The sequence below is a fragment of the Cucurbita moschata genome, unplaced genomic scaffold, assembly GCF_002738365.1.
Source record: "Cucurbita moschata cultivar Rifu unplaced genomic scaffold, Cmos_1.0 Cmo_Scf00031, whole genome shotgun sequence".
Classification (NCBI taxonomy): Eukaryota; Viridiplantae; Streptophyta; class Magnoliopsida; order Cucurbitales; family Cucurbitaceae; genus Cucurbita; species Cucurbita moschata.
The window spans coordinates 526068-545151 of NW_019268547.1; the positions used below are offsets into that span (position 1 = coordinate 526068).

A 19084-nucleotide genomic window follows, 5' to 3' on the forward strand; every position below is an offset into this window, starting at 1 on the left:
TAGATTTGATAAAAAAAAATCGGGACTAACTTTGTAATTTAATATTTTAAAAAGTTAAATTACAAATTTAGTCATCAACTTTGTATTTTGTGTCTATTTAGTCTCTAAACATTCAAAACTAGAAATTTAGTTCCTAAAGTTTAAAATAAATTAAAAATTCTTCCATTTACTATAATCGACAAAATTTAAATTTATTTATAAAAGTTTTAAATTTTTTACTATACAAAATTGTACAAAATAGAGACGTTAAAAAAAAGTATATATTTTAAACCAACTTAACCTAAATTTATTGTAATTTTTAAAGTATATATTTTTGCTTTATAAAATAATTATAATTATATTTTTAAAATTATTTCTAACCATTTATAAAACTTAATTAAACATTTAAAAATAAATAAATAAATATTTTATGACTTACATTATTAAAAACAAAATTTTGAATAAAAACACGTAAAAGTTGTATATATGAAACGTCCTCAACGGTCAGAATTTTTCCCAACGACTATATATATATCTATAGACTGCAGAATCATTAAAGCGGAGTGGCTGTGTGCAGTGGGCGATATCATGGAGGTCTCTGTAGTATACAGAAGGCCGCATCGATCGAGGTCCAATGGTAGCAAGTTAGCGTGATGTGCTAGTTTTCAGAGAGAGTTCACTTTGTGCTTTGAAGGCGAAATCTCTGTATTTTCTCCATGATTTTGAGATGAACAAGAAGCATGAATACAAAGCACAAGCTCTTCTGCAAAATCGCGGATGCGATGGATGCTGCTGCTAGGGCCAAAATTTCCGATCTTCTTCATCGCAATCCCTCATATATCTGTTTGGCTGGAAAGAAAATGCCGGTATAACATCTAGTTACTTACTTCGTCTTGACGTCGAATTCATGATTGCGGTTTCCAAATGCTTCGCGATGTGACTAGGGATCTTGGAGCCATGATTTCAATTACTTTTAGTTGATCAATTGTAATTGTTTGAAATTTGTTATATCTTTTCCATCTAATCGCTTATCTGTTTCTGTTGTTCTTTAATCAAGCAGTTAAATCATGTAAGGAAATTCGTTCCTTCAGTCATCATGAAGTTTGAAGCCCGATATGTTCTTGATGGTCGAGGAAGTTCGACTGCTGAAGCGGACTTGTATTATTCGTCTGCATCAATTCCACAGGCATGTAAGGTTCCCTGGAAATTAAAATTAATCTGTCTGCTAAGAAACATAATTATCGTTAAAGCCAGGCATCAAATTGTTTTGGAATTGAATTAACCTAATTTTATCGTGAAATTTGAAGTCTAGGCTACCCCTAAGGTTCTCTTAACTAAGTTTTTGTTTATGCTGTTTTTAGTAATCTGAATTCATTAGGATAATCAACTCTGAGTTGAACATTATACATACCATTGGTTCTTAGTAGAAGAACAATGGTAAAATTACCCTGAATCGGACTCGTCCGATGATTATTGATTAAACACATAAGATTGGAGCGTCGATTCTCTTCTCAATATGAAAGGACAACTCTCAATGTATACTGATTTGAGTCAGAAACTCGTTGCCATCTATCCGGCTCTCCGCTCTTGAAATTTTGCTCAACGATAATGGTATTTTGTCTTGGACAGTTTTGGTTGGAATATGATCATGCCTGGAGACATTCATGATTTATTATCCTTGATTTTAGTGAAAGGAAATGCCAGAGCATTGTGACTAGCCTTTAACCATTAGTATCCTTATAAAGATTATAATATTTATTTTTATATAATTGGAGATCTTTTTGGTTATCCACCGATGGTGGTTTGGGGTTTCTTATCCCTCTTGATTATTTCATTGATCTGTTTCTTTCTCAAAAAAATGTTTGCTGATATTGAGTCACACGGCTTGAAGAGCTTCTTTCTAGAGGGTAGTGCTGAATTCCTCATAGCCATTTTATTTGGAATCGGTAATGGTGGCACTTTCTCTATTTTGTCTTCCTATGTTCTTTGCTATCTTTGGCGAAAAGGAACTTTTGAGTCCGCATATGCAAATGGTGACGTTCGATGGTTCCACTTCCTCGGACAATGTATTTGCGAATGTGTTAATTATGATATCTCTGCAGTATGAAGTTCGAGCAGATGCTATATTACTTGTGTGACATCGGTTTTAAAAACTTTGAGGAGAAGCTCGAAAGGGAAAATCTAAAGAGGACAATATTTGCTAGTAGTAAGCTTGGACGGTTACAAATGGTATTAGAATTACACACTGGGCGATGTGCCAGCGAGGAGGTTGAGCCTCAAAGGGGTTGGAAAATGAGGCAGTGTGTCTATGCTGGCCCCAAAGGAGGGTGGATTGTGAGATCCCACATCAGTTGGAGAGCAGAACAAAACATTATTTATAAGGGTGTAGAAGCCTCGTTTTAAAAACTTTGAGTAAAAGCTCGAAAGAGAAAGCTCAAAGATGATAATATCTGCTAGCAGTTGGCTTGAGCTTTTTCACCTACCTTGCTTGTTTCTCACCGGCTAAAGAGAGTCGTGATTGGATTCTTGAAACTTAGGACATCCATTATATCATTTAGCATTTTTCATATGCTTTGATAGTTAACAGTTTTTGGCCTACTCTTGAGAAAATTTTTTGAAAAAAAAAAAAGGATATGGTGTTTTGACAGTGTTCGAGCTGAACCGAAAACCGAAAAAGAAGGTGGAATGCGAAAGACATGATGGAGGCGCTGCTGTAACACACAGGTATCCCCTTTTCTTAATTGATCTTTTTGATTTCCAAATCTAAATGTTAAAAAAGGGTTTCTAGATTGTTTTTCTTTCCGTGTGATTTAAAACCTTACACAACAAAAAAAGGGCTGTATGTGTAGTTTCGTTTTTCTTCAAGTTATTGGTAGCAGGTGTACTAAGAGTCTAGGATAACCCAATTAGATTCTCATAATGCACCTCAATATTATCTAAATGTTGTGACATGATATAAAAATGATATGAAATAGGTAATGGTACGAGATATGTGATAAATTGACATATTTATAATATGATATATTGTGATGCGATATGATATGTTATGGTATATATATGATGAAATGTTATGTTAGAAGCATGAAATATTATGTTATGTTTTCTAGATTGTATATGATATGAATGACATAGAATCACAATAAATGACATGAAATATAACTCCGTTAGAATTATATATGATATGAGAACTGAAAAAATGGGAAATGACATAGTATAAAATGAGAAATGATAACGGGTTATATTTAATAATGTTGAAAATGGAAAAATATTGGGACCTCATGCATTATTTGTGCTCATGCATTGGGATACCCCTATTCCATCACGAGGGTACGGCCGCATACACCACTAGGCAAGTGAAGTATCATTATGTTTTACATAATGCTACCGTGACGATTACTAATTCTAATGGGTATCTAGCATAAGGAGCTACCAAAGAAGGCTCGCCCGACAAAAAGAGGGGACAACGATCTGCGAACTGTTTATTCGGACATATTTGACCCTTTGAGCTAATTGATACGATGCACCTTTACAAGATAAGGTTTGAAGGTCTACTTTCAACTCTTTTGGTGATACCTTTTTTAGGAACATAATATTTTGCTACTTTTGGCTTGATTCTTGTTGGCACTCTTTCCAACCTATACTGCTTCGGGCTAAAGATTTACTGTGTGCTTCTATTCCAAACCCACTTTACAGCCAAATTTACTTTCTTGAGCAGATTCTATTAGGCTCGTCAAATAACTTCATTCACTCCCATGAACTGAAGTGGCAATCTTGAATCCCTACTTTTTGGATTTGGTTTAAGGATTTCAAGCTCAAATACTCATATGACACCCTTTCCGGTTGATCTGTGTTATGTATCGCCGTCAGCCTCACGATTTTAAAACACTTTGATTACTGTCAGCCTCACGATTTTAAAACACCTCTGCTATGGGAAGGTTTCTACACTCTTATAAGAAATGTTTCATTTCCTTCTCCAACTGACATATGATCTCACAATCCATCCACTTGAGAGCTCAGAAGTTTCCACACTAATCCCCTTGAGAGTCCAGAAGTTTCCACACTTTTATAAGAAATGTTTCGTTCTCCGTTCCAACTGATGTGAGATCTCACAATCCACCCCCTTGAGAGCCTAGAGGTTTCCACACCTTTATAGGAAATATTTTGTTCCCCTCTCCAAACAACGTGAGCTCTCACAGTCCACCCCCCTTGGGGGGCCCAATATCCTTGCCGACACATCACTCGGTGTCTAGCTCTGATACCATTTATAATAACTCAAGTCTACTGCTAGCAGATATTATCCGTTTTGGCCTGTTACATATCGTTGTCAGCCTCGCAATTTTAAACACGTATGCTAGGAAGAGATTTCCATACTCTTATAAAGAATACTTCGTTTCCATACCTTTGAATCTCACATAAATGATAACATCTTCATCGATAAGAAACAACCTTTTGGATGAAATAAAATCAAATTCATATGAATGTGAAGGACCTTTTGTTCAAACTTTCAAGTGGATGTTGTCTGTCTTTGTTCTTAGTGGCACATGGGGCTTCACAAATATTGCTTTTTCTTTGATAGCAAAATTGCCTTTGTTATCCACTATTTAGCCCTTTCTTTGAATCAGTCTCGAGCTGTTGAGTTGCTTTCTCGGCAGCTCCACGCTAAAGTAGCACTAACTTCTCCCAAACACCCTAAATTGTTCCTCGTACTACATGATGCAAAAAAGATTTCCCAACACTTGTTCAAATCGCCTTTTTTTTTTATAAGAAAATATCTTATATTATTTTAATGCCTTTTTTTAATCGATATATACGAATACTATATATATATATATATCATGAATTACACCATTAGTTTAAAAGGATTTAATCAGATTTTAAAAGAATTTTAATCGATATAATCTTTCTTTGTCTTATTATTATTCTCAATTTTTGTTGAAGTACATATTTGGACTAAACTATGATAATTTCATTTTAATATGATGTGATGTGTTATATATATATATATAGAGTTTAGGCACACCCACAAAGTGAGATGATTGAATCTCAATAGATTCTCAATAGGTTTTGATTCGATGTTGAATACACATTTGTCCTCATTCTTAGGTGCACTCAAAAGAACTTGTATTTGGGACCCTCTGCCTTAGTGCCCATTGATTGATATATATAGTATAGTATGTTGCTATATTTGATTGTCAAAGGTGTAGTTGTCGTAGAGAAATAATTTTTATCGAATGTTTTGAAATAGAAAAGAAAAATAAGGAAAGTTATATTTGATCTAAATAACCTTATCTATGGTATGGTTGAGGTATGACTTTGTGTCTCACGTGATGAATGTGTTGTATTGGTCTTATTATATTGAATGGACCATATCATATAGATTTTATGAATTTAATACATGAAATTTTAATTTTTTTTTAATACAAATAAATAAAACTTAGAGGTTGAAAAACCTATCAACCGGTATAATTAACAATTTAGCTCTTATATTTTCAATTTTATAAGTATCTAATCTATAAATTTTAGTAGTAATAATTTAATTTTTTATTTTAAAATTGGTAACATTTTAGTCTCTATTATAAAAAAAAATTGGGTTAAAAATTAGTATTATGTCGTTGAATTTTAATTTTAATGAAAGTAATAATTTAGTTATTTAGTTTTAATATTTTCAATTTTTCACTCTACGATTAAATTTTTAAAAAAAATTTATTATCTTTTTATAAAAATTTAAAGACTTAGGAATTAAAAATTTTACAAAAATTAAATTATATTTGGAGTATAGTCTCACTCTCATCTCACAGACAAAACTGTGTCGTATCGACTGGTAGCTTCATGATCCTTAATTAATCGGAAAAGGCTGCAAATTCTGTCACTCCCCACAGGTACCTCCTTCAATAATCAGTGTTCATAACGTTTCTTTTTTTAAAAAAATTTAATTTTCTTTTCTCTTTGAATAACAGCAATCGCAACTGACACGCCGAAAAAGAGTTTCAGTGTATGTCCCTATTCATATTTTCTTTGATAGAGATAGAGAATCACTGATCAACAAACAAACAAAACCCCATGACCCCACGTTTCCTCTCTCTCTCTCTCTCTCTCTTGATTAATCTTTGAAGCTGGCTGAGCGTTTGATTTCCTGGGTGTTATGAAAATTTCGTGTTCTTCTTTGTGGTAAGTTTTCCTAATTTTTGATTTCGTGTTCTAATTGTACGTTTTGAAATGTTTATGGAAACTGTTCATGATTAGAGTAAAAAGGAAGGGGGGGAAATGGGTCTGTTCATCTTGCTACTGTTTGTGTTAATACATATCTTTTGGTTTTCGTTAGTCGAATGCGATTTCCCCATCTGGGTTTCTCAGGATGTCCGCAGTTCTAGCTCCTCGTGGTGACCCGATCCTTGCAGATCCGAGTTCCCTGCCTTATCGCGATGCTCGTTCAGCAGCTGGTAGCAGCAGTAGCAGCAGTGACCTGTCGGTTCTTGATGATTCCGATGACCAGTCGTGGCACTCGGTTTTCGACTCCACGGCTTGGGGATCTCATGGCGACGGCCTGTTTTCCGGCGAGATTGAGGGCGTTCCGGACGCTGAGACGGGTGGTTTCATCTCGGGAAGCTCGTCGGAGGTGGATTTGGAGAGTGGGGATTTGGAGGTGAAGGTGCATTTGGGGAAGATCGAAAGGGATTGCAGAATTTGTCACTTGGAACTGGAAAGCGGCGGCGGAAGAGATCATAATGATACTCCGATTCTGCTTGGTTGTTGCTGTCGTGGTGATTTGGGTACTGCTCACAAGCATTGTGCTGAGACTTGGTTCAAAATCAAAGGAAATACGTAAGTAATAAACTCTCATTTGTTCTTAATCTTTTGATCATCAATGGTTTTGTTCAAGTTTTGCCTCTTGCTAGCAGTTTAGATGGAAATTTATCGAAAATCTTAGCTAATTTGTTGGATCCTCTGCTTCTTTCTGAGTTTTCTGCCATGAATCTTCCCCAAATAGTTAATCTCTATCTTGAATTCAGTAAATTCATTCAGATCTTCTGCAGTCAGTATTTGGTGTTCTTCATAGTTCTTACTGAAGTATTCAGCTCAATTTGATTGGATTATTCGAATTCTTGTTTTGAAACCTTTAATCAACTAGATTCTGTGTGTAAAGCTTTACTATTGTCTCATGAGTATGCAAGGTGTTCTTCAGACATAAACAAGGTAAAAACTGAAGTGACTCCTCGTATGTTTGAGCATGACTGTTCTTGAGTATAGAATTATCTTTTCTGTATATCTTGAATGAATCAGATTGTTTAACACTCTAATAGTTACTTTCGGTGTGAGAACCGACCTACATCGGTTGGAGAGGGGAACGGGAAACGAAACATTCTTTATAAGGGTGTAGAAACATTTTTATAATAGACATTTTAAAACCGAGAGGCTTACGGCAATGCATAACGAGCCAAAGCAGACAAAATCTGCTAGCAGTGAGCTGTTATAAATAGTATTAGAGATAGACACCGAGTAGTATGCCAGCAAGGACGCTGGCCCCCAAAGAGGGTGGATTGTGAGATCTCACATCGGTTGGAGAGGGGAACGAAGCATTCCTTATAAGGGTGTGGAAACTTATCCCTAACAGACGCGGTTTAAAATTGTGAGACTGACAACATAACGGGTCAAAGCTAATAATACTGCTAGCAGTGAGCTTAGGCTGTTACAACTAGTATTAGTGCTAGACACGCTGTTACAACTAGTATTAGTGCTAGACACCAAGCAATGTGTTAGCAAGGATGCTGAGTTTCCAAAGGGGTAGATTGTGAGATCTCACATTGGTTAAAGAAGGGAACGAAACATTTCTTATAAGGGTGTAGAAACTCTTCCTTAACAAACGTGTTTTAAAAACGGCACAAAATGAGTATTAACGTTATCGTTATGAGTATTAACGTTATCGTTATGAGTATTAACTTGACAAGCAATATGATATTTTTCTTGCAGAATTTGTGAGATATGTGGAGCAACTGCACAAAATGTTGCAAGTCAACAAATAAATGAACCGAGCAATGCGGCTGCTGCTGCTGCTGCAGTAGCATCCTCAGCTATGACAGCACCCCTAACTCTGGTCGAGACTCGAACGATCTTTCACGGTCGACGCATTATGAACTTTCTGCTTGCTTGCATGCTCCTTGCATTTGCAATGTCCTGGCTTTTTCACTTCAAGTTAATGTCATAGGCTTAGGAAGATCGCCAGTAGAAGAAAACTGGGGGAATTCCAAGTTCTTTAGGCCTTTGTACATATACTTACACTTTGTTTAGTTAATTTTGATGAGGTTGGTTTCATTAGAGGCATTCCTTAGTTGTGGTTTTGGTGATTGAATAAACAGGCAACTCCACAGGAACAGACAATTCGCACAAGAGGATTTGATCAAAAAGTCGAAAATTCAAAAATTCAAAGAGATCGGGAGATTTCTCACATAAACATCCAATCAAATTCGATCATACCTGTTTCTTTTACTTTTCACATGGATCTACAATATACAATAATTAACGTGAAATCCCTGTGCATAGGCATCTCAACAGTAAAAGCAAGCAAAATTCAACGAAACGAATCTGTTCTAGAAGCCATTTGTAACAGTCCAAGCTCATCAACCTCACAGTTTTAAAACGCGTCTACTAAGGAGAGATTTCCACATCTTTACAAGGAATGTTTCTTCCTCTCTCCAACCAATGTGGGATCTCACGATCTACCCTTTGAGGGCCTAGTGTCCTCGTTGGCACATTGCCCAGCGTCTAACTCTAATCCCATTTGAAACAGCCCAAACTCATCATTAACAAATATTGTCTGCTTTAGCCCATTACGTATCGTCTTCAGCCTCACGGTTTTAAAACGTATTTACTAGGAAGAAATTTTCACACTCTTATAAGGAATGGTTCGTTTCCCTCTCCAACCGATGTGGAATCTCACCATTAGCTAACCAACTCAATCACCTGTAAACTGCAATATAGATGAGCCTAAGAAAGAAAGTTACAAGTTGAAAGAGAAAAAGGGTCCCATTCTAATTGATATTAATGTTCCCCACAGGATTGGTGGGTTTGAAATCAAGCACAACCTTGTCGAATGTGTTCCTCACATGGTGGCAGACCACCATGAAGTTCTGACACGCATCTTTCAGAACCTCTCTTGCAGGATCACCTGTCATGTTCCATCAAAACCCTTCTCATCAGTATCTCTAATGCTAATGCTTGGTCACTTCCAACTATTTTTCTATCGTCAAATCAACTAACGTCTATCTAATACGCACGTCACATCAATATTGAGATGCTAGTATCCATAGTAAGAACAAGATAGCCACCTTATAAATCTTGTTTAAGTTATGAAACTAAATAGTCACGATCCATAAATCAAGTTCCAAGATGGATGGGGTTCTAGCAAAGCTACAAGGATCCAACTTGTGTTCTTTAGAAAAGGATCACATTTCGCATAGAGCCATAGACTATATTTCTCATGAATGCATAAATTGGATGTGTATAAAGAAGAAAAACAGGCCAGAACAAGTCTAATCATTAAAAACACTAAAAATGAGAACCGATCTCTTGCACTTTAGAGAGTTAAACTACCTCAAAATATTACTTGTTGTCTAGACTCTAAGAATGAGGAATGTTGTAACCACAAAATGTCACTCTTAGACTACGAGATGATGTAACAAGTCATTTAAAAGTATACAAAACTATCCGTACCCTTATTCAGGAGCAAGGGACGGAAGGACCCATAGATCTACTTTCAGCTGCTCAATAAGAAAAACGTCGTCTAGGCATTCCCTCTTGCACCAATCTCTCCTATGTCTAGGACGTTATCTAGGTCAAGAGTCATAGTTAATTGTTGTTTTAGCTTGAAGGAGAAGCTTTTGATTAGTTATTTCTTCCGGACTATATTACTATCCTTACAAACTTTACCCGTCCGGATGTTACTCCTAAAAGAGGCATGGACTACTAGGAGAAGCTATTAAAGTGTTAAGCTCTAAGTAAATAGCCTTTAGAGCATACTTTCCTATCAATTGCAGCACTTGTGGGGTGAATTGAGTACAACTCTCTTACACGGTAAGGATTTGAATTTAGGGATACACAACCACGTCTAGTTTCATTGGGTACCTCGAGAAATGATCATAGTAAGAAGAGAAGATTGACATGATTAAATTTGCTCCAATTTTAACTTAGGAGATCTTAAGCTAACTCTTAACGTATCATCACACATTTAGATATTGTGAATCAATACCAATACTTGAGCTCACACGTTAGGGGAGTGCACAGTTTGGGAGGGAACAAGAAAAAATAGTATCCATACTGCATTCAGTTCAGTCTTCAGGTCTTGGGTGTCACGGTCATACTTGTCCAAGGCGTGTTGCCCATAGCCGCATGCTCGTGGCATGCCAAAGCCCTTGCCTTGTATCACTTTACTATTTTCATGTTGTATAGTTTCCTTATTGTCTTTCCTAAATGTATGACTGTCTGATAGACATGAAATGCTCCAGAATGTACTATAGGGAGATGCGACCAGTCGTCAACTCCTCCCACCTAGATTTTGTATGATCGTTTGGTGAAATCACGTCTAGGCCTACTAGGCCTGAATCGCCTCAAAATATACTATAGGGGATGCGACTAGTTGTCAATTTCTCCCTACCCGAAAAGTTATATGCTATTTAAGTCATTGTGCTGCCTTTTGCTTGTATCGCTTGTATCATACAATGTTGTTTTCAATCTTTCTCTCTTAATCTTCCTTTTAAACTCTCCTACAAAATCTCTCTACCCTCCTTTTATAAAACTTTCTTCTTAAATGGGATCAGAGGTTTGAGCATACATGGCCCGCTCATAGGCGACGCGATCCTAAGTAGGTTTGGCTCACTCAGTGCTGAAAGTTAGTGTCGCACAATCGCCAAATTTGTTGCCAACAAAAGTGCGATTGTGACACCGACCATAGAGCTAGAATATAGCTGTATTCTAGTTCGCCTCTCATAGGATAGTACTGGAGTGCAAAATTCCAGTTCAATTCACAGTTAATTAGTTTCCAAGGTATATGAATCAACAAGTTTTCCATTAAGCCATCAAAAATTCTAAAACCAACCAAAATAACTACACCATACCTTAACGTACCCCTAATCACAAGAAAATTACGTCCACAAAATAACATAGAATTTGCAATACCAATCTCTTAATACAAGTTCCTCAGATTCTTCATAACACAAACTACAAAAATCAGTCAATTGAATGGTGAATTCAACGAGGACCAACCCAGGCAATGCTTACACAAGCACAGGGAATAAGCAACAAACATTCGCACCGCCCCTTGTTGATAAGTGAACTGATTATCAATAGAGAGAAAGAGAGAGAGGAGGTGAGAACTGATTACCAATTGGCGAGAAGACCGAGCTTGCTGCCGACGGTGGCCGGCGACCGCCCGGCGAGTTATAGAATGATAGAGAGCAGAGACGGCGGGAGAGATCACAAAAACAAAAAAGAGCTGAATGGGGTTTAAAGGTTTAGGCCCTTTTTCTTAGATACTTTGGTTCGATTAGACCGAACCAAGTCCAATTTAGCTGGTTCGAGTTGGTTCGAGTTTGGTCCTTGATCTAATGACCGAACCAAGTCCAATTTAGGTTCAGTTTTTTTTTAATTATTTTATTTCATACCCTCAGCACTTATTAATTTCAACTATCATTCAAATGATGGTATTTTTTAAAAAGTTTAGGACCTAAATAAATATTTTGTTTTATTCTCAATTAACTGTCGTCTGGGTTACAACTCCGGTTTGAAAAATTCTTGCATTTATCTTCGATCAAACCATTTTATAAAGTGACTTAAGAGATTTTTCGCTCAAAATCTAAAGAAAATAAGTCAAATTGGTTCAAACTGGATTGACCCGTTCAGACCGTATTAAACCGATAATAAATCGTATTTTTTTTAAAGTTTAGGGACTCAAATAAATAATTTGTTTTATTCTCGGTAGACGTTGTTGGATTACAACAAGTCAAATTGGTTCAAACTGGATTGACCCGTTTGAACCGTTACCCAAGCTGGTTCGGTTGAACCTAACCAGCCAAGAATCGGGTTTTCAGTTTAGATGCCTCGAAAACCGAAAGGGCTCGACAAGGCTACAAATAAGTATCAGTTAGGTAAAATTCTTCCCATTGCACCGTTCCAGGGATTTAGCAGCGGGGTTTTGCCTTCTCTGTCAACTACTGATCTGATTCATCGAATCCATCAAAAGACTGAGCTACGATCTTGAAATTTTCCATTGGCAGTTCATTCGAAGTGAGTTTGTATCGATTGTCATTTCCATTTGTTCTAAATAAATTGTTCCTTTTTGGTGGGTTATTGAGTTTTGGGATTGTGATTTTGTTTGATTCAGAATCTCAATGGCTTCTCCGAACGATATGCAATCGGCTATGGACAAGGAACAGGTTGGTTTCTATGTCTTTATTCGATTTTTCCTCGTTTTTGCAAATTCATAGCCGTGATTTGGGATTCTAGTATTTGAATCTGTGCCTTATTCTTGTGGATTTTTCTAAATTGGACAAATATAACTGTTAGGGCTCGAAAGAGAGAGATAGAGGATGAATGTATGACGAAATTTTCTATTTGTTACTGGAATCTGTCCATTTAGAGCGATTGATATGTTCAATTTATTAGATTTTGATGAATTTTACCATGTAGATATAATTTAAATGTACTTCGTAAATTCATAATTATTAACACAAACTAATTTCAATTTTTTTGCATTGGAGCAGATATTTGGTATGGCAGAAAAGGAGATGGAATATCGAGTTGAATTGTTCAACAAGTAGGTTTTATTACACTTTTTAATGAAAATATTTGGGAAATGAGAGATATATAGAAAAGGAGATGGTGAAAGATTTTATGTGTGTTTCTACCTTCTTCATAGATTTGGCCTGATGCCTTTGTCTTCTTTTTTTTTCTTTCAGGCTTACACAATCATGTTTTAACAAATGTGTTGATAAGAGGTAGGAGAATTGTCCTGCATTTCTATCTCTGAATATTAAGCTGTAGTTATGTATGGTCTTTTGTCTTTTAACAATTACTTTCTATTTTAGGTACAAGGAATCTGAGCTGAATATGGGTGAAAATAGTTGTATTGACCGCTGTGTTTCCAAGTATTGGCATGTAAGCTCATCTTTCTCTTCTATTCTCTGTATTTCTTTTAGTTTATGAGATATGCAGTGATCAAATAGTACAACAGCACTTGTTTTCCATCTCATAAAAATTTAACCACATTCCATCACGATTGAAAGCTCAAAATCGTGTTGTCCTTATTCATATATCATGTTTAAATAAAATCTTTGTAGTTTTTTGAAGGAAATTTAAATGAAACCATGTGTTTTGTTGTCTGCTTACTATCTTCAAATGAACTCTTGTTATGGGTATGGTAGAATCAATCATATTTGATTTTGAGATATGGATGTGCATTTGATAAACGAGTTCAGATGTTTTCTGATAAAGCATAAGCCATTGGTAGATTCATCTGATTATGAGCTTGAATTTTCTTTTTGACTTCAACAACGAGTGAGGTTGGGAGAATCGAACCTCAAACCTCTTGGTTTGGGATATATGCTTAAACCAATTATGCTCAGGTTGACACGAGCTTAGGACTACTCTCTCCTTGCATTCCAAAATATAGAAATTTTATACAGCTGTGTCCAAATTTCTAACTAGGCGATGAAACTCTTGTATAGATCAATTGGCTTGCATTTGATTGTGAATCTACATTTCATAATTCGAGAGTACACATAGGAGATACGTTGAGAATATTAATCGGATAATATTACGGCATAGTGGCAATTAGACAGGGGTGACTTGTCCGAGGTTGGGCTTTGGGAGAGAGATGGCCCTCTCGAAAGGCTACTAATATTGTACTTTATCTTTCGATATTGGAATACAATTCTATTGTGTTTCATGTTATGGGGATTCTAGCGAATGATTAGGTGCATTGTGAGATCTCACATCGATTGGAGAGAGGAACGAGTGCCAACGAGGACGTTGGACTCCGAAAGGAGGTGGATTGTGAGATTCCATATCGGTTGGAGAGGGGAACAAAGCATTCTTTATAAGGGTGTGGAAACCTCTCCCTAGTAGATGCGTTTTAAATACCTTGAGGGAAAACCCGAAAGAGGCGGTTGGCTTTGATTGTTACAACTTACATGGTCTATGGGACTCTTGATGGCCACAGTTTTCACTACTAACTTAAGGATGATTCCTTCAACATAATTTTAAATTCTTTCCTCCCTATCTCAAAAGATATTCACTTCTTCGATTAGCTTATTTACGATACAACAATATCTTTGCATGAACTTGTATCATCTGTTTTTGTTGACTACTTGAGTCCATTCTACTGATGAAGTTTTTGAATTCAACTCTGGTATTGATTCTTAGTTTGCTGTGTTTCAGGTAACTAATTTAGTCGGCCAGCTACTCGGGTCGGGTAGACCTCCTATGTGAGCTGATTCTTGATCTGAGTAATTGTTTGGTGAGTTGGGAATGAAGAACTATGAATTATGCATTTTTGGCCTGTTTAATTCTCCCATCTCATGAAATACTTTGTTTTTCTGTTCGAGAAGGCATTGATAATGGCATTATTTCATCTATAAGTGTGATGTGATTATGTTAGCCTTTGTTTCGTATTTTGTTTAAAAAATATTTTAAAATTCTAAAAATTTCAATAATATTTTTAAATTAAAAAAAAAAACTTTACTCAAAGAAAACAAAAACAAAGATTAAATCATTAATATTTTATTTAAAAATTTTCTTAAATTTTTAAAATTGTTTTAAAATTTCTAAAAGTTTAAATAATTAAACTTTTTTAGAAGCGTTAAAATTTTTACAAGTTTTTTTAAAATACTTTTATCTTTATTATATGATATAAATCGTTGTGAACTGAAATTTAAATACTTTCGTTTTTAAAAAATGTTAAAATATTAATAAAATTTTAAAAGTTTTATTTCAAGAATATTATGTAAATTCTTGAGAGTTTAAAAGTTTTATTTTAAGAGAAATAAGGTATTTTTATTGATTTAATCTTTATTAAAAATACATGTGAGACAAAAAAAGCGCCAAAGGTAACAAACACCACATATTACAATTCCAAAGGTTAATTCCTTCAGCCGGAAATCTCAACGGACTTCACATCCATTTTCCTTTCTTCCGCCTTCGGCACTGTCACAGTCAGTACTCCGTTCTCCATAGATGCCCTAATTTCCTCCATTTTCGCATCTTCCGGCAGCCGGAATCTCCTCTGGAACATTCCACTGCTTCGCTCCATCCGGTGCCATTTCTCGTTTTTCTCTTCTTTCTCTACTCTCCTTTCGCCGCTGATCTGAATCACTTTTCCGTCTTCTATCTCCACTTTCACTTCCTCTTTTTTCAGTCCAGGCAGATCGGCTTTCAGAACATGAGCCTCCGGCGTCTCCTTCCAGTCTACACGAGCGTTCACCATAGCTGAAGTTTCACGAGCAATTTCCGGAAAGTGAGATGAAAGTGATGAAGGAAAGTGAAAATCGAATGGATCTGAGAGATCGAATGTGGCAAATGGATCGAAGATGCTGCTCCGTTGGCCACCGAAAAAGCTTGGAATCATCGACATCTTCAGAGGTTTAGTTGAAGAAATTGATATACGACTTGAATCGGAGATTTGAAATCGAGATTCGGAAGCGCTTTGATTGAACTCAACGATTATCAGAGGATAATTTGATGGTTTGAAGTTTCTGAATGGTGAAGAAAGTGAAGGAGGTGAGAATTTATGGCGCCTGCCGAAGATTCTGGTTTTCTCTGGAAGTTTCTCTCTTTTTCGAAATATCCTCGCCTCCGTCGTCGAATGAACCTTCTGGGCGTTCAGCCAATTATGATACAATGGGCTTCTTTTATGGGCCTTACTAATTTGACATACCCTACGTATTTAGAAGATTCCATTTTAGAACAAACCTTAGATCCACGTTCTCACTTTTATAAGCAATATTTCGTTCCTCCCTTCAACTCATTTGGGATCTCACAATCTTCAACCCTATTGAGAGCTCAGCGTCCTCGCTGGCACATTGTCTGATAATCTGGCATCGATATCATTTGTAATAGTCTAAACTCTCCACTAATAGATATTGTGCTCTTTGATTTTTCCTTCCAGATTTCAAAACGCGTCTACTACGAAAAGATTTTCACATTCTTATCCGAAATGTTTTGTTCCCCTCCTCAACTAATGTGGGATCTCACGATCTTCAACTTGATAAAGCTTATTCGTGAGAGCAATCCAACCCAACTCATCTATTAATGGGTTCGTTCGAATTGGATGTCCGAATTGAACACCTTGACTAATTAATTCAGAGGGGTAAAAACGGCTAGGGAGTGAATTCATAAAATTATCAATTGCAACTCTAGTAGTGGAACAATTTATCTCTGGTGAGCGTTGAAGGAGAAAAACCAATGAGTGAGAGGAGGAACTAAAACGACCCGTGATTGAGTAGCATGACTACCGAGGAAGAAAAGGTTATACTAAGAATGACTAGCAAGCGAGATGAAATGAGGAAGAAACAAGGAGGAAATGGTGGCGAGGTGAGTGAGCGTTTGATAACAGGTGATTCATCTAAGCATGTGACAAGCATCGAGGTCGAGGTCGAGCAAGAGAAAGGAGAAATAAAAAAATGGTTATAGTCTAAAGTGGTTAAAAACCAAATCTAACCTTTACGAGTTGAGTTAGATTGGCTTTGAATTTTTTAAGTTGTCAAATTCGATCAATAGTTCTACTGAATAGAGCTGCGGAGAAAATATAAAATTTAGTGGTATTTTTATTAATTTTTCATTTTATAAAAACAAAGAAATTTCTGGAGAAAGCCAGAATCTCCGCCTAGTCGCTATAAATACTCGCCTCTTTCAATTTCTTCCCCAATCAGAAACTCCAAACCCACAATTTCGCGTGGAATTCATTCGAAGCGCTTCCAATTCTCGATTTCAAATTTCTCATCATTTCAATTTCTTCAACTAAACCTCAGAAGATGTCGATGATTCCAAGCTTTTTCGGTGGCCGACGGAGCAGCATCTTCGATCCATTTGCCACTTTCGATCTCTTAGATCCGTTCGATTTTCACTTTCCCTCTTCTATTTCATCTTACTTCCCTGAAATCGCTCGAGATACTTCTGATCTGATGAACGCTGCTGTTGATTGGAAGGAGACGCCGGAGGCTCATGTAATGAAAGCCGATCTGCCTGGACTGAAGAAAGACGAAGTGAAAGTGGAGATAGAAGAGGGAAAAGTGCTTCAGATCAGCGGCCGAAGGAGCGTAGAGAAAGAGGACATAAACGAGAAATGGCATCGGATCGAACGAAGCAGTGGGAAGTTCCAGACGAGATTCCGGCTACCAGAGGATGCGAAAATGGAGGAAATTAGGGCATCAATGGAGGACGGTGTTCTCACGGTGACGGTTCCCAAGGCCAAGGCGGAAGAAAAGAACGCGGAGGTGAAGTCAGTTGAGATTTCCGGCTAAACAACTGAATATTTGGCACGGATTTTGTGTACGCGCTAAACTATTTTTCATTCTTTGTAATTATATTGATAAATTGTGTGTTGCTGATTTTGAGCCTATAAGTGTATGCAATGGATCGATATCTGTAAATTGGCTTGTGATTTCGAGACTGTGAAGTCAGTTTTTTTTTTCTAATGAGATTTTGTTTTGGCTTACAGATTATGACCTAAATTTCAATAGGCTTCTTTTTCTAGTGAAATTTTGATGATTCTCAAGTCACATAGTGCGTTTGTTATTAAAATAAAATGGATTAGAAATATTTATATGTAAATGATGTCATAGAATATCATTAAAAAAAAAGTGAAATTAAAATAACAACCATCTCAAACAAATAGTATCTAACTGAACGCGAAGAAAAAAAAAAACAAAAAAAAACAAATACTCGAACAGTTTCCCATAGTGGAAGCCAAAATAGGCCCATAGTGGAAGCCCAAGTCCGCCTATAGTGAAAGCTCAAGTCGCCCCATAGTGGAAGCCTAAATAGGCCCATACTGGAAGCCCAAATCGGCCCATAGCGGAATCCCAAGTCAGCCCATAGCTGATGCCCAAGTGGCCCATAGCGGACGCACAAGTCGGCCCATAGTGGAAGCCCGAGTCTAAGTAGGCCCATAGTGGAATCCCAGGTAGGCCCATTGTAGAAGCCGAAGTCGGCCCATAGCGGAAGCCCAAGTGGGCCCATAGTGGAAGCAATACCGGCCCATAATGAAAGCCCATATCGGCCCATAGCGAAAGCACAACTTGGCCCATAGTTGAAGCCCAAGTCTAAGTCGGCCTATAGTGGAAGCCCAAGTCTAAGTCCATAGTGGAAGTCCAGGTAGGCCCATAGTGGAAGCCCATATTGGCCCATAGTGGAAGTCCATGTCGACCCATAGTGGAAGCCCAGGACGGCCCATAGTGGACGCCCATGTCGGCCCATAGTGGAAGCCCAGGTAGGCCCGTAGTGGAAGCCCAGGACGGCCCATAGTGGAAGCCCAAGTCGGCCCATAGTTGAAGCCCAAGTCTAAGTCGGCCTATAGTGGAAGCCCAAGTCTAAGTCCATATGGAAGCCCAGGTAGGCCCATAGTGAAGGCCCAAGTCGGCCCATAGTGGAAAGACCAAGTCTAAGTCGGCCCATAGTGGAAGCCCAGGTAGGCCCATAATGGAAGCCCATATTGGCCCATAGTGGAGGCCCGAGAGGCCCAAAGTGGACGCCCAGGTTGGCCCATAGTGGAAGACCAAGTCGGCCCATAGTGGAAGGTCAAGTCGGCCGTCGGTCCAAAGTGGAAGCCATGTCGGCCGTCGGCCCAACTCGGCCCATAGTGGAAGCCCAAGTCAGCCCATGGTGGAAGCCCAAGTAGACCGTCGGCCGTAGTCGGCCCATCGTGGAAGCCCAACTCGGACCGTCGTGAAGCCCAGGTAGGCCCATAGTGGAAGCCCAACTCGGCCCATAGTGGAAGCCCATGTCAGCGCATAGTGGAAGCCCAAGTAAGCCGTCGGCCCAACTCGGCCCATCGTGAAGCCCAGGTATGCCCATAGTGGAAGCCCAAGTAGGCCCATCGTGGAAGCCCAGGTAGGCCCAT

The 19084-nt window shown here is 37.7% G+C and overlaps 4 protein-coding genes across 4 annotated transcripts; 3 read left to right on the forward strand and 1 right to left on the reverse strand.

Annotated features, from left to right (window-relative positions):
- Positions 1-657: 657 nt before the first annotated feature.
- LOC111464834 lies at positions 658-8298 on the forward strand. The gene is made up of 5 exons (XM_023109085.1): positions 658-845; positions 1040-1169; positions 2628-2703; positions 6334-6801; positions 7948-8298. Exons 1-5 carry the CDS (start codon positions 720-722, stop codon positions 8180-8182), a joined length of 1035 nt encoding a protein of 344 aa, XP_022964853.1. The 5' UTR covers positions 658-719; the 3' UTR covers positions 8183-8298.
- A 3824-nt stretch (positions 8299-12122) lies between these two features.
- LOC111464866 (mitochondrial import inner membrane translocase subunit TIM10-like) lies at positions 12123-14625 on the forward strand. The gene is made up of 6 exons (XM_023109130.1): positions 12123-12255; positions 12353-12404; positions 12732-12784; positions 12927-12965; positions 13056-13125; positions 14407-14625. The coding sequence occupies exons 2-6, from the start codon at positions 12360-12362 to the stop codon at positions 14455-14457; spliced, it is 258 nt and encodes an 85-aa protein (XP_022964898.1). The 5' UTR covers positions 12123-12255; positions 12353-12359; the 3' UTR covers positions 14458-14625.
- Positions 14626-14999: 374 nt separating this feature from the next.
- On the reverse strand, positions 15000-15835 carry LOC111464867 (18.5 kDa class I heat shock protein-like). Its single transcript, XM_023109133.1, has 2 exons — positions 15772-15835; positions 15000-15733 (listed from the first exon to the last, which is right to left on the reverse strand). Exon 2 carries the CDS (start codon positions 15596-15598, stop codon positions 15116-15118), a length of 483 nt encoding a protein of 160 aa, XP_022964901.1. The 5' UTR covers positions 15599-15733; positions 15772-15835; the 3' UTR covers positions 15000-15115.
- A 1000-nt stretch (positions 15836-16835) lies between these two features.
- LOC111464865 (18.5 kDa class I heat shock protein-like) lies at positions 16836-17641 on the forward strand. Its single transcript, XM_023109129.1, has one exon. The coding sequence runs from the start codon at positions 16998-17000 to the stop codon at positions 17484-17486; it is 489 nt and encodes a 162-aa protein (XP_022964897.1). The 5' UTR covers positions 16836-16997; the 3' UTR covers positions 17487-17641.
- Positions 17642-19084: the final 1443 nt, after the last annotated feature.

Bases quoted from the DNA above. Each gene is read 5' to 3' on its own strand.
- LOC111464834 (XM_023109085.1), top strand. From the start codon at position 720: ATGAATACAAAGCACAAGCTCTTCTGCAAAATCGCGGATGCGATGGAT. The intron at 1,170-2,627 runs GTAAGGTTCCCT...GTGTTTTGACAG, and splicing joins TGCATCAATTCCACAGGCAT to TGTTCGAGCTGAACCGAAAA. The intron at 2,704-6,333 runs GTATCCCCTTTT...TGGGTTTCTCAG, and splicing joins GGCGCTGCTGTAACACACAG to GATGTCCGCAGTTCTAGCTC.
- LOC111464866 (XM_023109130.1), top strand. From the start codon at position 12,360: ATGGCTTCTCCGAACGATATGCAATCGGCTATGGACAAGGAACAG. The intron at 12,405-12,731 runs GTTGGTTTCTAT...GCATTGGAGCAG, and splicing joins CGGCTATGGACAAGGAACAG to ATATTTGGTATGGCAGAAAA. The intron at 13,126-14,406 runs GTAAGCTCATCT...GCTGTGTTTCAG, and splicing joins GTGTTTCCAAGTATTGGCAT to GTAACTAATTTAGTCGGCCA.
- LOC111464867 (XM_023109133.1), bottom strand. From the start codon at position 15,598: ATGTCGATGATTCCAAGCTTTTTCGGTGGCCAACGGAGCAGCATCTTC.
- LOC111464865 (XM_023109129.1), top strand. From the start codon at position 16,998: ATGTCGATGATTCCAAGCTTTTTCGGTGGCCGACGGAGCAGCATCTTC.